The sequence below is a fragment of the Phodopus roborovskii genome, unplaced genomic scaffold, assembly GCF_943737965.1.
Source record: "Phodopus roborovskii unplaced genomic scaffold, PHOROB, whole genome shotgun sequence".
NCBI classification, from domain to species: domain Eukaryota; kingdom Metazoa; phylum Chordata; class Mammalia; order Rodentia; family Cricetidae; genus Phodopus; species Phodopus roborovskii.
This window is the reverse complement of record NW_026126433.1, coordinates 46,476,997-46,503,427: the sequence shown is the minus strand read 5'-3', so window position 1 is coordinate 46,503,427 and position 26,431 is coordinate 46,476,997. Positions and strand designations below refer to the sequence as shown.

The window sequence follows — 26,431 nt, the reverse complement described above, 5'->3', positions numbered from 1 at the left end:
AGGCTTGTGAGATGGCTCAGCAGTTAAAGTTACTTGCTACCAAGACTGGCAACCTGAGCTCAATCCCCATGACCCACAAAGTAGAAGGAGAGGACAGACTCCTGGAATACATTGTGTGACCCCTGCATATGTATCTTGGTGCACAAGCTTGCACATATACACCAAATAAATAAATGTAAATGTTTTAAATTACATAAAGTAGTTAAAATTATTTTCAACAGTTAAGTTTTATCAAAACTACAAATATATTTTGTATTCAAGTACCTCCTGTAATTAATTTACTATTAGCTGTCTTAAAACAAGGGAAGATCCTAAGAAATTCAGATTTTAATAAAATTTTGTAAAGTTACTTTTGAGTACTAATTTCAGAAGAAACTATAGCAAATGCAGTAGAGTAGTATACTTCTAATCCTCACTTCTCTGGAGACTGGACCAGGAAGATGGCTTGAGCATGTCAGAGCACTTAACAAGAGGAGGAGGATGGATAGGGCATGAAAGAGGAGGAGGCATAAGAAATAGCCCATGCTTTTGCAGAATGCTAACCTTTCCCCCACTAATATGTAACTCATAATGCATCTAAAATTGGCTAGGGCTTTTAATTTTTTGTCCCTAAGGACATCCTCAGAATCATACAGTCAGTATTGAGCTAGCCTGTTATTCAAATGCCCAGCTGAAGCTCATTTATTTTCATTTAGCATATTATTCTGATTATAATTCTAAGACTTTTATATAAAGCAGTGGTTCTCAATTTGTGTTTTGCGACCTCTTTGAGAATTGCATATCAAATATCTGAGTATCAGTTATTTACATTACAATTTATAACAGTAGGAAAATTATAAAGTAACAATGAAAATAATTTTATGGTTGGGTCATCACAACATGAGGAACAGTACTAATGTCATGGCTCCAGGAAAATTGAGAACCATTGATACAAATGAACATAGGTCTGTTAAATTGGCAGAAATTTTATTCCATAGAACAGAATTTTTTAAACCACTTCATGTGATAGCTATAGCTGTTTCTGTATTACCTATAGTAGACAGGGGAAATTGTCATGCTTTATTCACATATAAAATCAATAGCCAGTCTATACAGATTATGCCCTAGAGTGGGACACTCCAATTAACAACGTGCCACCTTAATGGGATGACAACATTAACATGGCTTAAGATTTTTACTAGAGAACATAATGTATATGCTGTAAGGCTGCTTTTTAGCTAGAGACTTTTCTTTTGAAAATCATGAACTCTGAAATATTCCAATTTTCAAAATGACCATAAACTCAGAACAATTGATAAACTTCAGAAGCTTGTGATCATTCAAATGTGGCAGGTAAGGAGGCCAAATAAGTTCATTCATTTCATATTTGTTGGATGCTTCCTATTATGCAGGTGTAGTTTTGGTGGTCTGGAGATTTACTAAATGATTTTTTTTAAACAATATTAGCCTTTGAATTCACTTTCCCTTCCCCAACTCCTTTTGTAACTCTCCTCTCACCTACCTTCCCTCCCAACTTTGAGTTTTCTTTTTTCAGTCTTTCCCCCCTGCCCCTCCTCAGTTTATGTGGCCTAGGTAGCTGGCCTAGGTAGCTAGCCTTGGGATTGGACCTGACCTGGAGTGTGGTTAACTGACCTGGGTCGGTTGTATCATTAAAGAAAACTGACTCTAGCCCAGTGACTGGCCTCAGACTCGTAATCCTTTTGCCTCAGCTCCCTGGGTGCTAAGATTATAGGCATCTGCCACCATATCTGATTGTTGTTTTATTTTTTTTACTTTTTAAGACCATTCAAAATCCTGGGTTTCAAATACATTTTGCTTTTGTTGCCTCTTTACAGTCTTACATTTCCTGCTTTCTTGTAAATGTTTTATTACCATCCTCTTCAGTACCACTTTTCTACTTTCTTGACCTTCTTCCCATTATCATTACAAGTTCTAGATATTAACCCCACTCCAAGTGTAGCTAACACATTTTCTCCCATTTTATGGGCTATCTGTTCACTCAGCTGGTAGTTTGCTTAGCTGTGCAGAAGTTTCATAAGTCCACACAGTCCCATGTTTGCCTATTTGCTGTGCTATCAAATCCTGTTCAGAAAATTTTTGACCATGTCTATGTCTTGAAATGTTTTTTCTGTTTTTCTCTAGCTGTATCAATGTCTCAAGTTCTTAGTTATGGCCATTCATGCACTTTGAGTTGATTTTTGGCCAGATTTGGATCTCGCTTCATTCTTCTGATCATGGACATCCAATTTTGCCTGCAGCACTGACTTTTAATAGACTGTCTTTGTTGTAACATGTGTTTGGGACAATCTTGTCATATTAGCTCTCCATAGCTTTGGAGGTTTCTTTTATGTTCCATTGGTTAATACGTCTCTTTTTTGCCACAACTGCGTTGTCATTGTCACTATTGCTTTACAGTGTTCTTGGGAGATCAGGTATTTTGATATTTCCAGAAATGTTCTTGTTACTTAGAATTGTTTTGGCTATTCATGGCCTTTTGTGTTTTTTTCTATTTATTTCTAGATTAATTTTTCTAGTTGTATGAAGGTATTGGGATTTTGATTAAGATTGCCTTGAGTCTATAAATTGCTTTGGTTAGCTTTTTCAAGACATAATTCTGCTAATCTAGGAGCATTTCTATGGTCAACTATTTTTCCAGTATCTTAAATTTTCATTGAAAAGGTCTACTGCCTTGATTAGGTATATCCTTGGCAGATAGATGCAATATTTTTTTCATAATTTTTTTTTCTCAGCAAATTTTGTTATTTGAGTATTAACACTACTGGTTTGTCCTTTCTTAAAATGTTGATTTTTATGCCCTACTACATTTCTGAAAGTGTTGAAGATCTTCTGATAGATCTGTAGAGCTTTCCAGGATAGAATTATCACATGAGCAAATATGGATAATTTGACACCTTCCTTTGTATTTTATGTCTTTCTTTTAATTGCTGAGGCAAAAAAAGTTCTAGACCAGTGGTTCCTAGCCTTCCTAATTCTGTGGCCTTTGTGGTGACCCTCAACCATAAAATTATTTTGCTGCTACCTCATACTGTAATTTTGTTACTATTTTGAATTATAATATAAATATCTGATGTTAAGGACCTATAATGTATGACCCTGTGGAAGTTATGAACCACAAGTTGAAAACTGCTTGCTAGATGATTTCCACTAAATGTTTAGTTACATGAATATTATTATGTATATCAGCAAATATGTATGTGTCAAGGAAGGGGAAAATTTAAATATTTAGACACACAAAGATAGGATAGATGATGGAATATTTTCTTCAAATCTTGCTAAATGTTAATGGACTAAATAGTGTTAACTGTGATTCTTATTTGATAACTGTTATGTGATATATTCTGCTATATTAAGGTTAAAACCCTTCTTTTTATTTAGACAGAAAAGAGGAGATGATGGGAGATGTCATTCTGTATATGTTTCTCATACTGGTTAATAAATAAAGCACCGTTGGCCAATAGGAAAGGAAGATAGGAGGGACTAGGAGACAAGGAGGAAGAGAAAATAGTAAGGAGAGAGGAGGGAGAGCCAAGATGGAGAGTCGGGAGAAAGCAGTATGCTGCAGCTGGCTCCGGGTAAGAAGACCACGTAAAAATACATAGATTAACACAAATGGGTTAATACTTAAGACAGAGCTAGCCAATAAGAAAGTAGTAACTGGCCAACAGTATAATATCTAATACAGAGTCTCTGTATATTATTTGGGGCTGGCGCGGCGGCGGGACAAGACTGGCGGCGGGAGGAAAAACCCATACTCCTTACATTTAAGAGCAATAGGAAACCCCTTTATTGACAAGAAAGCTCCAGATAGAATTCTGTAAATAGATCCTTTGGGGATGGGGAGGTTTTCTCTCTCTCTCTCTCTCTCTCTCTCTCTCTCTCTCTCTCTCACACACACACACACACACACACACACACACACACTCCACACACACTCTCTCACACATACACACACACACACGCTCACACATCACAGTGACTACAGTTTTCTATCCTTGAGGTGATTGATAAATGCTTTGAATTAGTAAAGGAGGATAGAATTTAGTACATGTTTATAAATTTTCTTTCACTGTAAGGTTAAATAATGGTAGGAAATAGGACCTCTAGTGAATTGATCTTCAATAAGAAGCCTTGTTGTTTTGCCATAATAATGAAAGCATTCATTATATCTAGCACTTGTTCACATGTGTATAGAATCATTGTTTTATAATGTAATATGACCTTATTGCAGTACATGGAGGGAAGGGGGTGGTGGTATGGTTGCATATAAACACTAATTATAGCACTCATTTTCTTTGTACTTACAAAACAAACCTCATTATCAAAGTTTATAAAAATCTGAGTAATCGGTTCCTTCAGGATTTGCTGTTGGGTTTCAACTCATGAGATATTTTTATAACTTTGTGACTAGGAATCTATAATTTTCTTTATTTTGGTCCCATCAATTTGTTGTTTGTGAAAATTAAAAATGTTTGTGCTCTAATTATTTGAAGGCTGGTATTGCAATTTTTTTTTCTTTCTAAATCTTAAGATTTGAGAAATTTAGGTTCAGTGGTAGAGTACTTGTCTAGCATATGCAAGGTCCTGGATTTAATCCCCAGTACCTGTACAAATAGATGATAAATAAACATAATAATCCTATATTTACTCTTGAAATAGGACAATTTCCAAATTATATTTGATGACCATTTTCAAGCAAGCATAGTAACCAAAAGTTTGGAGTTATATTCTTCCTTAGCTCTGTTTACATACAAATCTCTTCACTGTAGTTCGAGGAGAAATGAGAGTACCTGAAGAAGCTCTTAAGGTAAGAGTTTATCCTTGTTGTTGCCTATTACTCACCACAGTTGACTTCTTTATGGAAGCTTCCCTCTGATTTTAAATGTTTTGTAGCATGAGAAGTTTACCATTCAGCTTCAATTGTCCCAGAAGTCTTCAGAATCGGAATTACCAAAATCAGCAAGTGCTAAAGGCACGGATTCAAAAGTGGATGCTACTCCAGAAGTGCCGCACAGAGCCACAGAGGCGCTGAAATCTGAGGAGAGACCCACGGGTGAGTTATCTGTATGCCCTGGAAAAGACCTCTAGTAGCCATATCTAGTTTTCTATTCAGAGTAGGGGGAAGGAGTGAGAGAGGGGAAGGAAGAGAGGAAGCACAAAAGAAAAACATGATCAAGTTGGGTACTCACAGTTGGTTAACTGTGGAATCACCTTTAAAGCAGCCAACTGGAGTTCCCAATACAAAGTCCCAGGACTGTCCCTTGAGGTGAGGCTTCCAAGTAACCACAGCAATTAACTACAGAAAGGTAGCATCATCTAATAGGTTGCTCACAACATGCAGTAGTAACTAACTGGGGAAACTGAGGCATTTAGCTGCAGTTCTCAAACGTAACTTCCCAGAGCTATATTTCCAGCCCCTCTTCTTCCTCTTCAGACTCTTTCATATCATGGGATAAGCAATAATAACCTCTACTGGAAAGAGTTTACCTTTTAGCTGTTCTCAAGGACACATGTTTTACTTTTGGGCTCTTTTGTTTTTCTCTCCCTCCCTGTCAGAGTTAGGGGGACTTGCTCGTCCCCAGACCTTGGAGGACACTTTGAGACAAACTGCTTGGGGTCTAAAGTGGGAGTTGAATGTAACTCACTTCCAGAACCAGCTTCTCAATGACCTCAAACAACACATGATTGTTTGTCAATAATTATATACATTTCAATAATAGCACATGGTTGTTGTCAATATAATATGCATTGCAATAAGCTAATCCCTTTGGAAATTCTGAATTTATACTTGGATCTTGAAGAAATTACATTCTTTGTTCTCAAACATGTGTCTATACCTGCATAAAAATAATTATACTAGTGATTGATCCCAGAGTACATTTCAGTATAGCCAGTTTTCCCTAGAAAACATTGACAGAACTGTATGTAGTTTGCACCCAATATCTTGACTATTAAGGAATGTGATTTCAATTATTTGAAGGAAATAAAAGTTTATTATTTCATGTTAACTATATTTTTCTAAATTATAATAGAAATAAAAGGAAAAATTTAATAATATACCATCCTCGTATCATAATGCTTATACAGTTTTAATAAATACAAAGTTGTTTTATGTAGATAATCCCTTCATGTAACAAATGTATTAAATTAACAGTACCATAGCTACTGGAACTAAAGATCTTTTAACATTGAGTACAAATGTAGTTAAACTACATAGTATTTTTATGTTGTTGCTAATGCCAGTATTTGCTTTAGTTTTATATTTTATATATGTAGATTTAGTGACATTTCTGATCAGACTGGCTTCATTATTCCTTTAGTAATTCTAATAAAATTCTTTCACCTATGACACTACTGTCTAAATACTCAAAGATCATTTGTTACTGGGGCCCAGGTACATATCAGAGAGCTCCTAACATGTAACAAAAAGCTATTGGATTATAGCAAGTTGCATTACTTAATCATTGCTGATCTTCATTCACTTAATCATGTCTAGTGCTATTTAAGGTCATGTTTAAATATTACATTAGTAAAAGTAGAGTACTTTTAATCAAGTAAGTACCATGCAAAATGTATTTTCTTCCTTCACTGCTTTAGAGAGATTTTTTTTTTTTTTTTTTTGCCACCTCTTTAGATGTTTCTGCTATGCCCCGTGGTACTCCATTATATGGGCAGCCATCATGGTGGGGAGATGATGAGGTGGATGAACAAAGAGCTATCAAATCTAATGGCAAGCCAGAAGAAAAAAGTCATGAAACTGGGACTTCAGGTAAAAATACCAATGGCTGTGATATCAAATTCATATTGGTCAAGTATTCCAAACAAAAGTCAATCTACTCTGAAAAATGATCTATAACATAACTTGATTTTTTTAAGGTAGTGGTGGCTTTGCTTTTGTAATGTATTATGAGCCTCACATAAAATGCTAAATATGATATCTTTATAAAATCTTGTATTTTTCCAGCCTACGAAATCATTAAGCAGATTAATATCACAAACTGGACATTTTAAGCATTTTAAAGTTTGTAAATTAATTGATAATAGGGACATGTGAGTTATATGTTTTTACTTGATTCATACTCATATACTTAGTGCAAAAAAATTATGTTCAAAAATATAATATGAAACTGTAAGTTCTTTAAAGCCCTAGCATGCTTACTTTTTTAAGACAGCAATATGATTCAGGGTTCAGCAGCCAAATGTAGAAATAGATTTTCATATTAGTAACTAAGGAACATGGGTGGTTAAGTGGTGACCAGTATCCAGAAAAGTCAAGATTTCCAAGAGAAATGGAGATACAAGTTGTCTATATAAAGTTGTTATAAAGACATCAGAACTGACGGATGGAACAACCTGTTGCTTTATTAAGAGCAGCTAAGGATCCAAAACTGGAGGAATTAAGTACAGACACCAAGGGTCAGTTTGGAAGACATAGTATGATTCTGAGGCAAGGGCAAACCCCATCAGAACTCTTCCAAGGTTTTTTGTCTTTGTTTACACAAAGTAAGCAGAACAGCTTTCTTAGCTGGAGAGTTATGAACATTGTATTTTTTGGCACAGTATGATTACACCAGAGTACAGGTCTTTAAAAAACTGTCATGATCAAGTAGGACTTAGGATGCCAAACTTGAAAATAACTTCCCATCACAGCTTTGTTTCTTCACCAGTGCTGTTTCTTTATATCATTTAGTATTATTTAACATGCCTCCAGTTGTAAATGAATGAACTGCTCTCTGATACTAAGTGGGAAAGGAATGTATTGGCTCCCATACCTGATAATGCTCAGGGTTGTTCAATGCAATAGACAGCATTGTTAGCTAGTTTCGCCATCTCTGATTTGCTATCCACAGTACTTAAGTACTGTTAAGAGTTATCCCTCATATTCAAAGCTGCTGCCATCAGCATTCAAAGTTATGCAACTTTTGATCATACCCAACAATTAAGAACAAAAATTGTATACAGAAGACCTTCCAGTGTTTGGAAGAAAACTGCTCCCAAAATCTTCAACAGATCTCTCATTAGCTTCTCACAGATTCAGAAAGTCACCTGCTGTTCTAACCAGTCTCTGGCAAACCATGTGAGATTATCATTATCTTGCTCACTTTGGAGCATGGTATGGAGTTATTTATCCCTAAGGCATAGGAACAGTGTTACAGAAGAGTGGTAATTGAAAGTATTGAAGTTTCTCTTTTAGGAAAAAGTTCTTTAGGAAGGAAACTGGACATCAATCAAGAATGTCTACTTTTTTATGGTTTTGTCTCCATTTTACCTAATATATAACCTACTTTTGTTGTCTTTGTTGTTTTCACTGCTGAGTCATAATTAAACTTTTGACCTTAAGTTTCAACCTTATTGCCATAAACTTTGCATAGCAAATACGAACCGATCTTTAGTTTAATTCCACAACAAGAAGAACTACTTTGTTTTGCCTGACAAGATTTTGAACTTTTTGTTCCCTAGTGCACCTTAAATCTATTATCGTTTTAGTGTTCTCTCTCAGTGTACCCCACATAAATTGTGCTAATTCCTGACTCCTCCCACAGTACCTTGTAAATTACTAAGTGATACTATACTGCTAGTGAACAGTACTGCTTCAGTTAACTTTTTCTGTAAATCTTCATTACTGAACTCTAAATTCCTTACTTTAAGTACCATATATTCTAACCTCATTTTGCACTAAAGCCAACTATCTGGTTCGGGGGAGTATAACCAATTAGATGGGTTAAACACAGACCAATTTAATTGTTGCAAAATTCAGAAAGTAATTGCATAATAGTGGAAATTAAGGAGCCATAAAAATGGAGCCTTTTCTCCCTCACACAAGTCTTGAAATTCTGACATACCTAACTTGTAAAATACAATGCCACATTCATATGACTATGATAAAGAGTAGAACCATGACAAATAATGGCAAGCATTCAATTGCACTTAGTTTGTTTATTTCTTCCGAATGATTTGTGTGCATCTCGTCATGGCAATATCTAAAGGCATTTGTTGCTGTTACTTTTGTCCATTTTATAGATAAAAGGATTGAGACACAGAATGATGTTAATTCACTTACTGAAGAGAGCACTATTTATGAGATTCCAAAAATAAACACATCAAATTCCCATACAACAGGTGCAGAGCACGCTTCATTTACCACCAAATTTGATAACAGTACACCAGGAAAAATAACTATTAGAGACCATGTGTCAGAATTGACTTCTGACTATCACCACAGTCAATGAAGGCTTCAACAGAAGACCCTTTCTTAAATATAAATAAATTAATAAAGCCAAACTGGGCTACTAAAGGCCTATCTCAAAATAAATAAATATATCAAATACATGCGTGTACATATATATGTATATACACACATTTATATGTATATGTGTGTATATATATATGTTAGTAATATTCAGTTTAGTCATATAAATTCAGTTCTAGCTTAGTTACTAAATTACTCTTTAAATTAATTATAACGTATTAGTATAAACAAATACTATCCCATGTAGTTTAATTTGGTTTAAATGAAAATAGCTGTGAATAGAAATATGTCCGTTCAATGTTGTAAGAGAAGAAAGCTGTTGAATTTTTCTAGCATGATCTTAAAACTCCTTAGCAATTTTCCTAATATGTACTTCTAGTCAGGCTACAGTTCTGAAAGGCCCACATCTTTCATGACTTTGTCTACAGAGAAATCAATCTCTGTTAACATACTAAGTTTTCCAGATGAGTGAACTTTAATTTTACAACTGAGTTATTGGAAAGTTAAACCATTTGTCAAAAGTCGTTATGAAATGTAGTATCTACAGCACCACTTTCTTAGAGAAAGTTAAGAACAATTTAAGTTTTTCCTTCATTGCTGAGAATCACCATGTGTAAGCTATTGAACAATGAAACCTGACAGTAGTGTCCTCCACTCAGGCTCTTGATGCTGAATGGCACTGGGAGACTGTTTTCAAGGTCATTTATGTGCTCTTGATTTTTGCCTAACTGCTAGTCTTTGCTATAATAATTTCTCAGATATTTTCACTTTTCTTTGGCAAACCAAATGGAGTAAATTTTGAAAAGAATAATTTTTATTTTGAAAGTTTCTATTAAATATTCTCTGACTTTTGTGTATTTTTTTTTTGACATTATGACATGGCTATTGTGATCATTATTTTAGTAGTGGAGCCTGATATCTTCTATACCATATTTGATGACAAAAATATTACTTTGTAACAAAAGAAGATGGTTTTGTTATAATTTCATATTCAATGTACTAAAAAGAAATCAAGTATAGTACCTAATGAATTGTATGAAAAGATACTTCAGAAGACTACATACTTTGTGTAATTAAAAAATGATTGGAAACAGCCTAGTATGACTGTGTTGCCTTTTCTTTCTAGTAAATTATAATTGATTTACTATGAAATCTGCTTAAAATAAGGTTGATATTTGAGCCTTAGGGAAATTTACTTCATATTAATTCTTTTATGATAGTAGGCTGTCTTGGTAATAGATTATTTTCTCAACCAAAGGGCAGATTAATCTTCATCATTTTTCTTACATCTTGTATTACCAAATGCCTGTTTTCACATTTTTATGCAGTCAGCGGCTTAAGCAATGTAGGAATTGTCAGATGTACTATTTTTGCCTGATCTCCTTGCCACTCATTGCTTGTTATTGAGCTTTCACCCATGACCTTTGGGAAATTGTGCACATTCTGCTAAACAGAGGTGTATACTAAGTTTCTCCCAGACTTACTGGCTGACTATGGAATTTTCTCATTTTGCATTCTTTCACACTACTGCTTGAATTGCCATGCTGCAAACAAGCCACATGTTTTATCGCTAACCTCTCTTACATTCTAACGTGTGTCATCTTCCAAGTTTCTATATTGTCAATTTTGTCTAAAGTAGGTTCTCTGAATAGGATAGAGACTAGTAAGTGGAATTGTGACTTCCAAAGCATCATTTCTATATTTTCTTCTGTCTCCATCCTTACTTGGCTGCCTCTTCCCTATCAGAGTCCTATGTCTGTTCTCAAGTGTTTCAAATAGCTGTTCTGGTACCTGGATTAGGTAATTGATGCTTTTTCTATCATACTATGTATGTGTGTATTTATACACACATGTATGTACAGGCATCTCCATCTATACTTTAATTCAATTTGATGATTTCTAGACCCTTCTTTTCCTGCTTTTTTTTTTTTTTTGTTTTATTTTGTTTTTTGCCATTCCTACTGTTTATATCTCCTGTTGGTAATTGAATCATAGTCAAGATCCTTTAATCTCTGTGACTTTTTTCTGTCGTATAAGTGCCATTGTCTTTCATCCGGATTATCATCAGCTTTTTGATTCTCAGAATAATGCAAGTGGTCATTACCAATGACTGTCATGCTACAGACTTCCAAATATTTTGAATTCTGTCTCGTTTTTCTCATTAGGGTGCAGCATAGATGCCAAGCAAGTGGAAGAGCAGTCTGCAGCTGCAAATGAAGAAGCACTGTTTCCTTTCTGTAGGGAACCAAGTTATTTTGAAATTCCTACAAAAGAATTCCAGCAGCCATCACAGATAGCAGAGAGCACTATTCATGAGATTCCAACAAAAGACACACCAAGTTCCCATACAGCAGGTGCAGGGCACGCTTCATTTACCATTGAATTTGATGACAGTACGCCAGGAAAAGTAACTATTAGAGATCATGTGACAAAATTCACTTCTGACCATCGCCACAAGTCAAAGAAGGCCACTCCTGCAACTCAAGACTTGCCAGGAATTCAGACAGGAATGATGGCACCAGAAAACAAAGTAGCTGACTGGCTAGCACAAAACAACCCTCCTCAAATGGTGTGGGAGAGAACAGAAGATGATTCCAAGAGCATTAAAAGTGATGTTCCTGTGTATTTGAAAAGGTTGAAAGGTAAAGTGACTTTCAGAGATACCTACTGGTCATCAAACTTACCAGACTGCTATTATTTAATTATACAGTGGAAAATATCTGCTTTTCAAATTTACACTTAATTTTAAAGCTCAAAAGCAAACAACACTGTTCATGTCCAAATTACTCATTCAAAATAGCCTTTCTTCATTTTCTTCCCAATGTGGTTATATTGGTTTGTGGGGGAGGATATTTATTATTAATTACCTTTATTTTTTCCTACAGAAATGCAAAATCTATTAATTAGACAAAATAGAATTTCCTAAATAATATTCCCCATTGTTTTATTGACTTAAAGAAAGAATACAATCAGTCCTTTCATCTGTATTATGCTTCCAATAAAGTATCATAATTAGGTCTTGAAAACAAAATTAAGATACTTGGTGTGAACTGAAAGAGCTCTTTAGCTCAGATAGTCACATTATTGATGGGGTGCTTCAGACTGTAAGCTGTTTGCAGAGGCTGCTCACAAAACATATTTTCAGTTTAGATGAATTTACTAGATATCTATTCTAACATAAATTTTGTGCTGACAAGAATTATAAGTTAAATGTTCATTTGTGGACATTATTAACATATTATGTAGTAATATTGGCTGTATATACTGTATTCAATACTTGATCACAATCATTAAAATCTTTATATGGACATTGATTATAACAAATCATCAGCTTTATTCCCACTGGTCTTGTGAATTGAATTTATTTTGGAATTTGTGTTATTCTGTCTTGTGTTTTAATATGCTACCAATACAGGAATGGTTTTGAACAAATTATGGTTGTACGTAAATCTAACCATTCTGTGGCTTTTATTAGGAGCTGATTACTTCTATTTTTAAAAAATGCTTTTTGAGGTAGGGATCACTTATGTCTTATTCTGTTTCTTAACATTTCATCTGGACCTCAGCATATGATGTTATCTAGTGACTTCATTGTTAATGATGGAATTGACTAGCTTAATTCATGCCTTACACCCTGGAATTCTGGTCAAGTAATGAAGAAATAGTAATTTATACTTCGTACCTATTTGTTCCTAAGACATTTCAGGATAATGAGATCATGTGATTACCTAATTCCTTGTTGTCACCTATTATAATATTTGGTTATAGTCATCAGCAGTCACCTGGAATAAAGAGTTTAGAGTTCTGATGTGACATATTTACTCCTCTACTAGATGATATATATAATTGAAAAATATGCATTTGTAAACTGACCATTAATATAAATTGATGACAATATTAATAAGTTAGTATACTATCAAAGGTAGTATATATTTTGAAAATGAGTTGTCTTAAAAATTCGTACTTTTACTAAGTATGTGAAGGTTGAGTTGAAAAGATCCTTTAGGAAGGATCTTTGTTAAGGGTCTAAAGAGGTAGCTCAGCAGTTAGGACCCAGGTTCAGTTTCTAGAACCCAGATGTTAAGTCCACATCACCCATAAAGATGTCCAGTGCCCTCTTCTGACTTCTTCAGGCACCTGGCACTCACAGGTTGAAATTGGATACATGCAGGCAAAATGCTCATAGACATAAAATACTTAGAAAAATCTTTTAAAGTCCTTTCATAACAGTGCCATTGTTACTGTTTTAAACTATCAGTTTAGTATATATTCTCTACTTTTCACCAAGACCTGTTTGGGCCTAATTAAAAGTAGAATCATTAATGTCCATATGAACATTCTCTGTACACTGATCAGTATATATTTTAAAATTTTGCCAAAAATTAATCAAATTACTATCAACTTTTAATTTGATTTACAGGTAGGCATCTCTCAGTGTGGTACCATTGCTGAGAACTCTTCTTTCATATTTAACATTATTCTGTTTTTAAAGCCCTTCAAGAAAATCCTTTCACAGCAGTAACTCACTTTGTATCTCAAATAGAGCCATGTTATTTCTTCATATTTATTCACAAATGGTATTTGACTTGCTTCAGAAATCAGAGTTGCTATCAATAGATAAGTTTCCTACTATTTAGGTTGTGAAAGGGATATATATTCAGGTTGTGTATAAATGAAGACAGTAGGTAGTAAAAATTTCTTAAAACTTGAACTTTTTAGTAACTAAAAATCAGTTAAGCAACTAATACAAGGTAGATAGAATAGATTAAATGATAGATAGACAGACAGACAGACAGACAGACAGACAGACAGACAGACAGATAGATAGATGCCTTGCTCCTATAAGAGTAAAGTGCATGCGCTTTGGGACAGTGAGGAAAATAATGTTCACAAAGCCCATACACTTTCACCCTTTAGGAGAGTTGCAGCTTCTTTTAGCCACAGCTTCTTATAAAGTACAGCAAAGCTAACCTGTATTAAGTGAACTTCCAGATTTAGGCATAATTAATGATGGGCAGATGAGCATGTTGAGCATTTCCTGGTGGTCTTTTTGTTGAGCAGAATCAGAAGATTGCAGCTCTGACCTGATGCCTCATCTTTCTCACCTTGTGTAATACTCTGAAGCACTAGAAAGAAGGAATAGTAATTCTACAAGAAGGAAAATGTTTAATCTGCAACAAATTAATAGTAGGAAAGATATGAAAATGATGTTTTCATTAAAAATTTTGATTGTAAGTTTTTTTGGTTTTCCTGTATAGGAAACGTTATAGTTCATTCTTTTGGACATTAGCAAACTAAATTCCTATTCAGTTTATCCAACCCAATTGTTTTAAACAGTGCTATAGTAAAAATTGTATTTAAACTATTGGTTCTATTTGTACCTGCTTTCCATATGCTACCCATGGTTCCTAGATTAATTATGAGTGGCAGAGATTCCATCTATTAAACACATACATTTTGGGTAGTAAATAATTTGAATAGTTTTACATTTGTCACCTTTGTTTTTTAGATTAATATATCACTTTGAATATGCACAGCCTCATACATTATTATCGCCCTTTGTTTTCTCTTTTTCAAGATGTCATTCAATTCTAACATTCCCTTGTCTATACTCCTTCTTTTTATATGGTACATTTTGAAGGCAATTGTCTTGTATTAAATTATCACCACTGTTGGTAGCTTCCAAATTTAGGAACAAACCCATATACTTTATAATTCTTTCCCTAGACACAATTCATATTCTTTCATACACATCAATTCTTATTTTTCTGATTGGTTTTCTTGTAGGCTAATACACTATTTTCAGGTGTTTGTATTAGGATAGAGAGCCTGGAAGTGTTCAGGAATGTTTGTAATCAGATTGCTTCTGGAATCTGCCAATGTATATTCCGATGTGCCAGATCATTTATAACTTTGAAAGGATTTTAGTTAATCCTTGAGAGCAGCTAATGATCTGATCCAGAAAAACTTTGGTTAAGAAACAGGTGTTTCAAAGTTCACATATGTTTTAATATGAATATGAAATCTGCCTGTATTTATTTGTACCATGTAGTTTAGTAGATGGAAGGTTGTCAGCATCTTTTAACTCTTTGAAGCTACTAGAGTTTAGAGATCTATGCTAAGAAAACATTTGTAAAATTATGTCATAAATATAAACTACAAATTTCAATCTTTTTATTGAAAGGTATGTTGAACTTTTAAAAGTATCAAGTGTCACAATTTAGATAACACTCCATTTTTATGACATTTATGTTCTGTTTAATAATAAGTGGTTGTTCTTATACCATTCTTTTAAAAAATTACCACTTTTATTTTTTGAGATAATGGCTTCATTTCCCCTGTTTCCTTTCCTCCCTCCAGACCCCCCCAAGTGCCTCTTCTCAGTTCAGTCTCTTTCATATTATTGCACTCTTTTTCATTAATTCTTGTTATAAACATAACTCCTAAATACATAAACATAACCTGCTCTGTCTCTATAATCTTGCTTGTATGTGTTTTCAGACAGGGATGACCATTTGGTATTAGATTACCAATTGATGTGTTTTTCCTTAGTTGGAGAAGACTGTTTCTCCCACTCCCAGAATTCCTTAGTCACCTGCAGTTCTATGTGTAGGGTTGAAGCCTTGCTCACTCTTCGTGTTTTAAGAGTCAGTTTTTTGTGGGGTTTTGTTGTTTTGTTAACAAAGGTTTATGATTTAGAGGCAGAACTAATGTGTATTGCTATTACAAGTACAAACTATGACAGATGGTAAAACATTGCTTTTAAGTCATTGATGAATCTTTTATAAAGTTAGAATTTAGAGAAAGAAAAGTGATTCATCTGGTTATTTATGAAGGACCTATTGTTGGTTGATTAAATGTAATTGTAATCATTGCGTTTGAGGACAGTATGCAGAGCCTGTTACAGCAAACAACATACAACTTTGTATTAGGAAGAGGAAGGGTGTCAAAACAAATAGCACTTATGTATGTGCTTCTGATTTTCTCCACGGAATTTTTTTCTTTCCTACTATATCATTCCTCTCTTATGTCCAGGAAACAAACACGACGATGGCACACAGAGTGATTCAGAAAATGCTGGGGCACACAGGCGCTGTAGCAAGCGTGCAACTCTTGAGGAACATTTACGACGCCATTACTCAGAACAGAAAAAGAAGGCCCAATCTACTGAAAAGCATCAAGACCAGGCCGTTGTAAGTCAAACTGCTTTTATGATTGCATTCTTTGATGAAGATCATTCGAGAAAGAGAAGGTCATACTCTTTTACGCAAAGTTCAGGAATCTCATGTCAGGAAACTACTTTCTCAGCACCACATACAAAACTTGAAAAAGCAAAATCTCCACCAGCAGATGCCAAAGTGGTTTCTTTGTCTTTACAGACTAGCTCTACGCATCACAGAGGGGGGCATGGTGTTCCACATGGGAAATTGTTAAAACAGAAATCAGAGGAGCCATCGGTGTCAATACCCTTCCTACAAACTGCATTGTTAAGAAGTTCAGGGAGTCTTGGGCACAGACCAAGCCAGGAGATGGATAAAATGTTAAAAAATCAAGCTACTTCTGCTACTTCAGAAAAGGATAATGATGATGACCAAAGTGACAAGGGTACTTATACCATTGAGTTAGAGAACCCCAACAGTGAGGAGGTGGAAGCAAGAAAAATGATTGACAAGGTAAATAATTGAAATTTGAGTATGTTAGTTTTGTGGGGCTTTTGACTATTGGACCTTATTGGAGACTTGGTGTGGAATGTTCTCATGTAGTTGGTGGTATTGGAACTTTAGAGTTTTATTAGCAACCTAGATAACCAACAGCAAGATTAAAATATTTTCTGCTTTTATTTTGCTTATATTCTTAATTTTCCTGAGTTTTATATGTAAGGTCCTCTAATTTAAACTTACCTGGGCTTACACATTTGATTGGCTTTAAAAGTAATGTTATTTTGCATTTATTTATATCAAAACTGAACAAAGAAATACATTGCTATAATTATTAAATTATATTAACAGGTTTTCTACCTACTGATTTCGTTTTGGAATCAGATAAAAAGCATGTGTTGTGATTATCTTTGATTTTTTTTGTTCCTCTTTACTGCCATCTTTGATGAAATCCAAACAAAATCAGTTTTTATATTTTTTTTCATTGTAGTCAGGCTTAAACCCAGACTTAATGATTATCTATATTTTAGATACTTCTTTGATGTTATTGGTTTAGTTATAGGATGATTGTATGCTTTTAAAAGTACTTCCCAGTTTTGTTGTAACAGTGAATAGTTAACATTAGAATGAGTTATTTCTTTTATGTCCTTGACAATAGCAACTTAAGTTTGGCTAAACATTTACCTCTCATTTAAATTCTTGTTACCCAAAATGTGCTCATGAGTGTATGTTATTGATATCACTCAGGAGGCACACACAGATTATATTGAATCAGAATCTGTGATTAAAAATAAGATGATCATGTGGCTCATATGCACATTAACATTTAGAATATGCCAGTTTAGATGATGAGTTTTCAGAATGGCTTGTCAGAATGGGCAAGTTCTAACCGTCTAGAATGCAGGAAAAAACTAGTAGGATTATGTTCACTTTTAATTCTCAGTGTATTCTATTTTAGTCTGTGTTCTGTAGTATTTGTGATGCATTCACTGCATACATAATTTTTGAGGAGTCTAACTATTCTACTGTTAGAGTGGCATAATGCCCAATTTTGAGACCTATTAGTCTTGGAAATAAATATTATATGCAAGCAGTGGTTTACTGTTGTTTAAAAAAAGTGAGTTATGGGTTTTAAGGTGCCATATTTTACTTGATGGTCATTAATATTTTCCATTAAAATATTATTTTATGGTTGTATATATTATAGAGGTTAAGAACAAGGCTATTTGCAGGCATCTGGAATTAAGTGTATAAACTTTACATGTACTTTGCTCTTGGTATAAATCAACCTTTTTAAGCTTAAATGTCATTTATTTCTGAAATGAAGTTTTTTTTTTTTTAACTTTAACAGAAATTCAAAAACATAGTATGCTTATCATGATGTCTATCATGAGAGCTGTATGAAAATGATATCTGAATATTACTTTTTATATTATTTCCACATATGACTCTCTACCCAAAGTACTGGGAAGTTCTTTCAACATTAAAAGGGTTAAATGTGAAGCCAAAGTCAAAGTTACAAGGACAGGGCACCAACCTGGCCTGGCTCAGCCAATGAGAAAGAAGGCACTGCTACAAATGGGCCTAAGAGAAAAGACAAGTTGGGGGGATTCAGTTCTCACCTTTTGAATTTATGGGATTCAGCTCAGGTTGTCAGGCATAGCAGCAAATGCCTTTATCTGCTTAGCCATCTCACCAGCCCCTCCATAACTCTAGAACTCCAGTCTTGTAATTTACTTTAAAAGGCTTTCTCTGACTCCCCAAGAGTAGCCATTAGCATCCCACTTTTCTGTCTATTAGGGTAGCATGTGTTTTTTTCTCTATAGAAGTAACCTTTGTCCGATTTAATTCTGCCAAGAATGATCTTTCTTTTTTGTAGTAAAGCATAACTGTCTTTTGAAGGCACAAATGCAAAAGTTTGATGTTCGTTTACATTGAGATGATCTTTGCAAATGTATCCCAGTGAATTTATAGGTTGGTTAAATTCAACATGATAACCCCCCACTTCCAGTCTTTTCTTGTCCTTTTTGTTTTGTTGTTTTGAGGCAGGGTTTCTCTATGTAACCACTCTAGCTATCCTGGCACTTGCTCTGTAGACCACGCTGGCTTCAAACTCACAGAGACATGCCTGTCTCTACCTCCTGAGTATTGGTATTAAAGGTGTGCACCACCATTGCCCAGCAATTTCTCTCCATATTTTTATACTCTAAAACTAGTTTTTATGTCTTGATCTCAAAATAACTTGTCCGTGTAACAAGCTTAGCTTTGTTAATAGTATTAAAAGTGTAAATGAATAGAGAGATTGGGTCAGAAGAAAAGAAAATATATTAATTTCAGAAAAAGTACATGTGTAGTGAAAGACTACAGGGCCTGCTGAGATCTACCAAACTAGCTTAAAATTGGTTTGACACAAAGATAAGAGAATGTGGTCATTGATAGGCAGCCGGATTTTATGAGGTGGTATATAAAAAAAATTTAGAAATTTTAACAAGAATTATATCAATAATTTTAATTTATCCAACAAGCTAATAGAATATTGTGAGAAGTTACAGAGTCAATAGAGAAAGATGTGGGAAATGATGGAAAGCCAGGGAATTGAAGGAAAACTAAGGCTATAAATCAAGAAAGTTAAAGAAATTAAACTATTTTTATTCAGAAAGACGCACCAAGGAAAAGATGAGATTTATGTAGGGCCTTATTTTAAAAATTGAAGTAAAATTCACATAACATAATGAGAATGTGCAGTTCAGTTAGGTATTACTATCTGCACTTTTAATTCCAGGACTTGGTAAGCTGAGGCAGAATGATTATTAGTTAAAAGTCAGATCTTAGAAGTAAAACATCAGTGTACAGTCTAGAAGCTGCTGTAATGCATACTCTTGTGTGATAATTGTGTTGTGCAACTCCAGAATGTATTCATCACTCTAAAGAGAAACTGCACTTGAATAGCCTTTTCCCATTGTTTGGACCCCTTGGAACTACCTTAACTGCTTTCTGTCTTTGTACATTTACATCATCTAGATATTTCATATAGAAAATCATTCTATCTGTGGCCTTTAATGACTGGCTACTTTTACTTTGAATATTGTCTTCAAGGTTCATCTGTGTTGTGACATGTGTCACTACTCATCCTTTTTCATGATAAATCAAATCATTCTATGATAGAACCTTTTATCTATTCATCTATTGACAGATGTTGAATTTGAATTCATCTTTGACTGTAAATGATGCCATGAACAAGAAAGTATTTATAGCCACAATAAGTGGTAAATGGTTTTTCCTAATCCAATTTGAATTCTTGTAACGATTTTGTCTAAATTTTGCATTTTAAGAGTTAGTTACTAATGTCTGAATCACAGTGTTAAATAATCACAATATATTTATTCCATTGAATTTTATGATATTTTTCTTTTTAAAAGTTAATTTATATTTTCCTGGGAAAATACTATAAATTTAAAAAGAAAACTTTCTTAAATCATCTTGAGTTCTTTGACACTATATGCTTGGAGTTCAGCATAGTTCTTAATTGATTGTTTCTTAAATGTTTTTTGTTAAGGTGTGGAACCTTGTACTAGTGATTTAACTTAGAGAGACCCTACTCGCTCATCTTACCCAGCAGGACCTTGTTTCTTGGGGCAAGAAATGTTCTGGTCTAAAACTTGACCATGTTTTCATTTTGACACCTTGTTAGGATTAAAATCTTAAACTCTTTATCATCCTTTAATGTAAGCCTACAAAAGTGTGGTGTTTATTATTAGATTCCTCATTTCTATGAGAAGAGTAATTCTAAATTTTAATTGACCAAGAGATTTTAGCACTGGGTCTCATTCATGTTAGGTGTGTACTCTGCCACTAATCTATACCCACAGTCCTATTTTTAATTTAATAAATTCAGTATTATGCATTGAAATTCTCATTTGGTCTATATTTGTGTTATAATTATGATGTAGTTTTCCCCTTCCCCTTCTTTCACAATGGGCTCTGTTTCCTATTGCAATGAGCAAATCTCCTATATCTGATATTACAATGTGTAATTTTGACCTATGCAACCATTTAATATAGATGGAATACAAATACCCATAAAATAGCCAAAAATACCAGCTCTTTAAATGGAGCACCAGTAGTCCCCAGCTCCACTCTTACCATTTTGAATAGAAAGGTGTGAAACTTTGGGCTCTGTAATTTAGACTTTTAAATAATGACAGTAACAACCTGGTAATAGAAAATAATGAAATCAAGGGCTTCACTTGTGCTGTATTACAGAGTCTGTTATTATCTGGAGGGTTTTTTTTTTTTTTTTTCTCCTTTTTAATGTTATTCTAAAGTTGAGACAGAAATCTAAAATCTGGTATTTACAGAAGTTTGGTTTAATAATAAGAGTGCCTCGGTATGGTTCTTTTAGATTTGTGTATGTGTGTGTTTATTAGATCTTGGTACGATTAAGTTATACAGATTTTTAAATTTCCTGTAGTGCCTACCTTAATTGCTTACATTTAGTAAGTACCATGCCTCTGTAGCCAATTGTTTTAATCACTGAACTCTAGATGGGAAACTTTATAATAAATATGATATGTCCATATTCTGAGGTAAAGATGTGTTTATTGAAACATTTAATAGTATGGAACAAAAGGTACTCTCCTCTTTCCCCAATATGCTGGAGGTAGATTATCTTCCTGTATCACGGAGACAGTAGTAGCAGCATGTGAATGTCATTCTTCTCCTCTAATATAAAATGAGACATCTCAGTAATCTGTCAGACCCCAAAGAGCTCCTTTTACACCTGTTCTGGGAGATTTAGAAATGGCAAGCTTCTGTGAAGATTCCAGTAAAGAAAGATACAAATTAGACGAGTATTTATTTGTCTTTCTCCCCTGTGGGTGTCCAATATAAAGAATTCTTGGCTAGAGGAATGGTTGACACCAAGTCAGAGTAGGGCAGGGAGAAAATAATGAGCTTATAGCTAATAAACTGAATTTGAAGTATCTTGAGATCCATGATGACAGGTAAGCCACTTTTTATCAATCAATGATATGCATCATTGATCAAATAATGATATGCATACTGGATGAAATCTAGTGACAGACTCTAGAATGAAAGATGGAAAATCCTGGAAATTTAGACTTGGTGTTTGAGGCACTCTCAAGTTCGAGACCATTATTAGATCATATGTTACTATGTGTGTACTTTAGAAATGCAAAAACATGCATGTCTTGGAGTATGTAGATAGTATAAGTATTTGTGCACTGTGTTTCCACATGCAAGATGTCACAATCAAATGTCTGTGTGCCTATACACAGAAATGAGTGCATATTTTTGAGCTGGACTAGCTATTGCTACCTTATTCATGTTTTTCAATGTTTTAAATGCCTGTAATGACAACACTGGAGAAGCTCAGACAAGAGAAATGTGGTGTGTTTTAGGTCAGTCTGGACTACACTATGAGACTGCCTCAATAATTAATAAGTTAATTAAACTAAATCATAAGTGTAAAATCTCATAGCTTTCTTGCTACACTGTAATTTTACGTGCCCTGCCACCTGCATGGAAAGAAATCAGTCATTCTGTAACAGATATTTGAGTAGATACTTTAAAGGGAGTACTATCTCTTGCCTTTAGCTCCCATTAGTGCACAATTCTGTGTATAATTATTACCTTTTCAAAATATTAGTCTATTGACAATGAAATCTCCAAGTCATTCTTATTAAAAGTATTTGGAAGAAGTTTACCATATTTTTTATTGAAAATCACTGGTGATTATATTTTAAGATGTCAAATTTGTGTCTGATGCAGTTAATTATTACTAAATCAGAAACTATAAATTGACACATGCAACAATGATGCAAAATGTAAGGAATCATATATAATGATTATTTTTTTTTTATTACCAAACTTGAGCGTGTTTTGTTTTGTTTTTTGTTTTGTTGTTTTTCTGGTAGTACAAAAATAAACCAGTAAATTTGCAATGAACTATTTTGTAAAAGGCCCACAAGCCACTTCCTCTCTAATGTTGCTTTTCTTACAAATCAAGGTAAAGCCACAAGACACATGTACACCCTCTTTGTTTCACTGTTTTAATTGCTTAAGTCACTCTGTTTAGCAGGATAAAGCAAAGAAACTTTTTATTTATTCCCATCAAAACCTAGTTTCCATATATTAAAGGTCTCATTTAAATTAAAGTGAATAATGTGCAACTTGTTCTTAAAGCAATGATAATTCTAACCAAATTCTTGGGAAACCATATTTAAATTAAGCAATAAAGCTGTTTAGTGGTAAAATTTCTATATTTCACTGAATTTAAAGATGTAGTCTTTGCCTTGCTAAATGTACATTTCAGAATCTATCAGATTATTATATGACCATCAGTTTCTTTTCCTGTATGTTGATACAGCAAACATTTCCAACCTACCACCTATGGACTCCATATGTCCAGTATGACTATGAGTACTACCCAACACATTTGTAGATGAGGTCATGCATCAGCATGAAAAGAGATGGCACCACTGAAAGTGGTTTTCCCTTGTAGGAAGCAAAGGTTCCAAATGTCATTTCTACACAGTACTTGTTTGGGGATGCATTTTTCTGATTGTAATGATCAATGCCCCATACAGTAAGTGTAATAAGTGCATTAATCCATTCAGTTGAATCAAGTTCAAACTGAATAGTAAAATAAAATATTAAATGTAATTCACTATAGCTTTTTTTTGGGGGGGGGGTTGTTTGCAAGGTGTTATATCCAGGTCTCTTTATGTGCCAGAAAATAACACTGGGGTCTTGCCTGTTGGAAAAATACAACCACACAACTAATGATCTTTGTATTGAGAGCTTTTCAAAGTGTTGACCATTGACAGTCATTTACTTATTAATAAAATATCTATTTGAGTAGGCCAAGAACCTGCATTTCTGACAAATTGGTGTACTTTGTGAAAATCATTCAATAGAAACCTTGCTTAAGGTACCTTAGGAAATTATATGTATAAATATAAGATATGTATAAACAAAAAAGGCATGTATTTTTTTAACATGCTTCTCTGAAATAGAAATAAGAAGCAAGCTGAAAAAATACTGGAGTATTTTCCTGACTCTTCTCATGATTGTAATGTTTAGTATCAAGTTCAACATATCTAATGTAATATTCTGAATATTTCATTTTATCAACTAAAATATTTGCTAACTATTAAAGGGATAGCCACATCTGCAACTGTTAGCTTCCTGTCCAGTCCAGCTGGAGAGTCGCCCTGTCATTAAATATGGTTCTCTGTTTCTGAAATTGCTGGGTCAGGTTAATTTAGGATGTTTTTATTTACTTCCGATGCTGTTGATGATAGTCACATACTAATCTGGTGCCCACACTTTCATTTTCATTATGAAACAAATTTTTCCTCCTAGGTATTCGGAGTAGATGACAATCAGGATTATAATAGGCCTGTTATCAATGAAAAGCATAAAGGTCTGATAAAAGATTGGGCTCTCAACTCTGCTACAGTAGTAATGGAAGAAAGACAGCCATTCAGCACACCTGGGTTTCATAACTCAGAGGTATGCAGTTCTTTTTATATGCATCAAATGTAAGTTTTCATCATTTGGAAGTTATTTTAAGTATTGATATATATATATTTAAGAAACTAAGTTTTGGCTACTTTCTGTTTTGAATGAAAACCTAAAGCAGTTTTGGTTTAATTCTTAATTTTCATTGTTCTTTTAAAGTTAGTGAGGAAAATAATTACACTTCAGCAAATAAGTAATAAAATACATGTTCCTTTTTGTAAGTAGCACAATGAAACAAAACAAGAAATATACACAGCTTATACTTTCTAGGAGGCATGTGCTTGGAATTAGAAGACTGAGTCAGCAGCAAATATGTGAACAGTGCAACTTAAACACACACTGTTGTAAGTGTCAGTGTGGTAGAAGCCAGGATGTAATGAGGATAAGAACTGAGATAGCTTCATTGGCATAGCTGTGACATCAAAATTCCACTCCATCTTATGTATCAAAAGAAAATATAAAATATTTGTTTAAGTTGGAATTGTATCTGTACAGATAACAGGCAGCAACTTTCAGTAGAAGGAAGCCCTCAAACGGTTTTACAGATAAGGAAAATGCAATGCATAGAAATTAGTCTGGCTGGGCTCTTAAGTCTTGTCATTTGTGGGGCTGGAATTTGAATATTTTGACTTTTTTTTTTTTAATTTGGAGAGAGAAAGAGAGTGTATGTATATGTGTGTGTTGCACATGCATATGGAAGTCAGAAAAGAACACAAATGTCTGCCTCTGTTAATTAACTCTTTGCCTTATTCCTCTAGGACAGGGACTTTTACAGGCACACACAGCCATGCCCAGCTTTTTATGTGGTTGCTGGGAATTTGAACTCCAGTTGTCAGGCTTGTATAGCAAATGCTCATAATCTCTAAGCTATCTCCCCAACCTGGCCTTGCTTTCTTAATTAGTTGCCTTGCTCATTAGGCTATATTTCTCTAAGGAAAAGAGTTAGTTATAATAAGTGAATGGTGGATAAATATAAAATATATGTAAAAATCCTTTATGTAACATTGCTATTTACTTTATATTTCTACAAATATAAATGTCATTGAGTAGTGTTAAACTATTCCTCTGGCTTGCCATTTTCTAATAATTGTCAAAGTAATTACAGCTTTAGACAATTTTCTAGTTTCTGTTTAATTTACTCCATGAAAACAGGTAATATTAATAGTAGTGTCAGACAATGTGTTGATATTTTGATAAATCCAGGGAAAGGTTTTTGTGAATTACTTTCGATTCCCTCTCATCCTTAGTCCATGCCAAGTAAAATTCATATAGCTCCAATAAGTTACTGCCATTAAGGCTACGAAGAACAAAGAACAACATTCATAAGTGTGTAAAAGTAAAATTGCCCTGTTGTAGATTTTCTAAGCATAGTGCAGAATGATCTGCACTGCCTTGAGTGCTCAGAGTTGTTAGGCAGGTACTGCAAGACCTTGGAAGGGAGCTCGAGAAGTCAGATAGCTTTGGTGTCCTTTTTTCTAAATATATCAATCTCTATGCTTTACTATTTTAATCTGTTTTTGAAACCACAAAGTGCATTATCTACATGAAATCATTACTTCATCAGTATCTAACCTTAGCCTGTTCAAAATTAACACAGTAACTAGGATTTGGTTTTTTGTTTGTTTGTTTGTTGTTGTTGTTGTTGTTGTTGTTGTTTTTAAATAAGGCATGTTTTAAATAATTCAAAATGAACTTTCTGTTGTAGTTTTTCATTTCCTACTTGGCATTTCAGTTTTGGTGTGAATGCCTAAGTTCAGTTTTGGGTGAGAGGTGTCTTTTTATTGTTTGTACTCCTAGAGATTGATCCCGACCTTGTGAGTGCTGGGCAGGTGCTCTATCACAGAACTGCATACTCCCACACCACCACCACTTCTTTTACTTCACTTGATTTCCCAGGCTGCTCTTACCTCTGATGATGGCTTGAGAGATACAATTTTTATATTACCCTGGCTTAAGGAAT

At 34.1% G+C, this 26,431-nt stretch overlaps 1 protein-coding gene across 1 annotated transcript in view; it reads left to right on the top strand.

The window, feature by feature from the left end:
* Cep170 (centrosomal protein 170) overlaps positions 1-26,431 on the top strand; it is a 78,519-nt gene that overhangs the window by 22,179 nt on the left and 29,909 nt on the right. Inside the window, exons 5-11 of the mRNA XM_051186389.1 lie at positions 4,767-4,825; positions 4,912-5,071; positions 6,653-6,787; positions 11,434-11,910; positions 16,304-16,461; positions 16,648-16,941; positions 24,313-24,462. Coding sequence (XP_051042346.1) covers positions 4,767-4,825; positions 4,912-5,071; positions 6,653-6,787; positions 11,434-11,910; positions 16,304-16,461; positions 16,648-16,941; positions 24,313-24,462 — 1,433 coding nt within the window. The remainder of the gene's footprint in view (positions 1-4,766; positions 4,826-4,911; positions 5,072-6,652; positions 6,788-11,433; positions 11,911-16,303; positions 16,462-16,647; positions 16,942-24,312; positions 24,463-26,431) is intronic.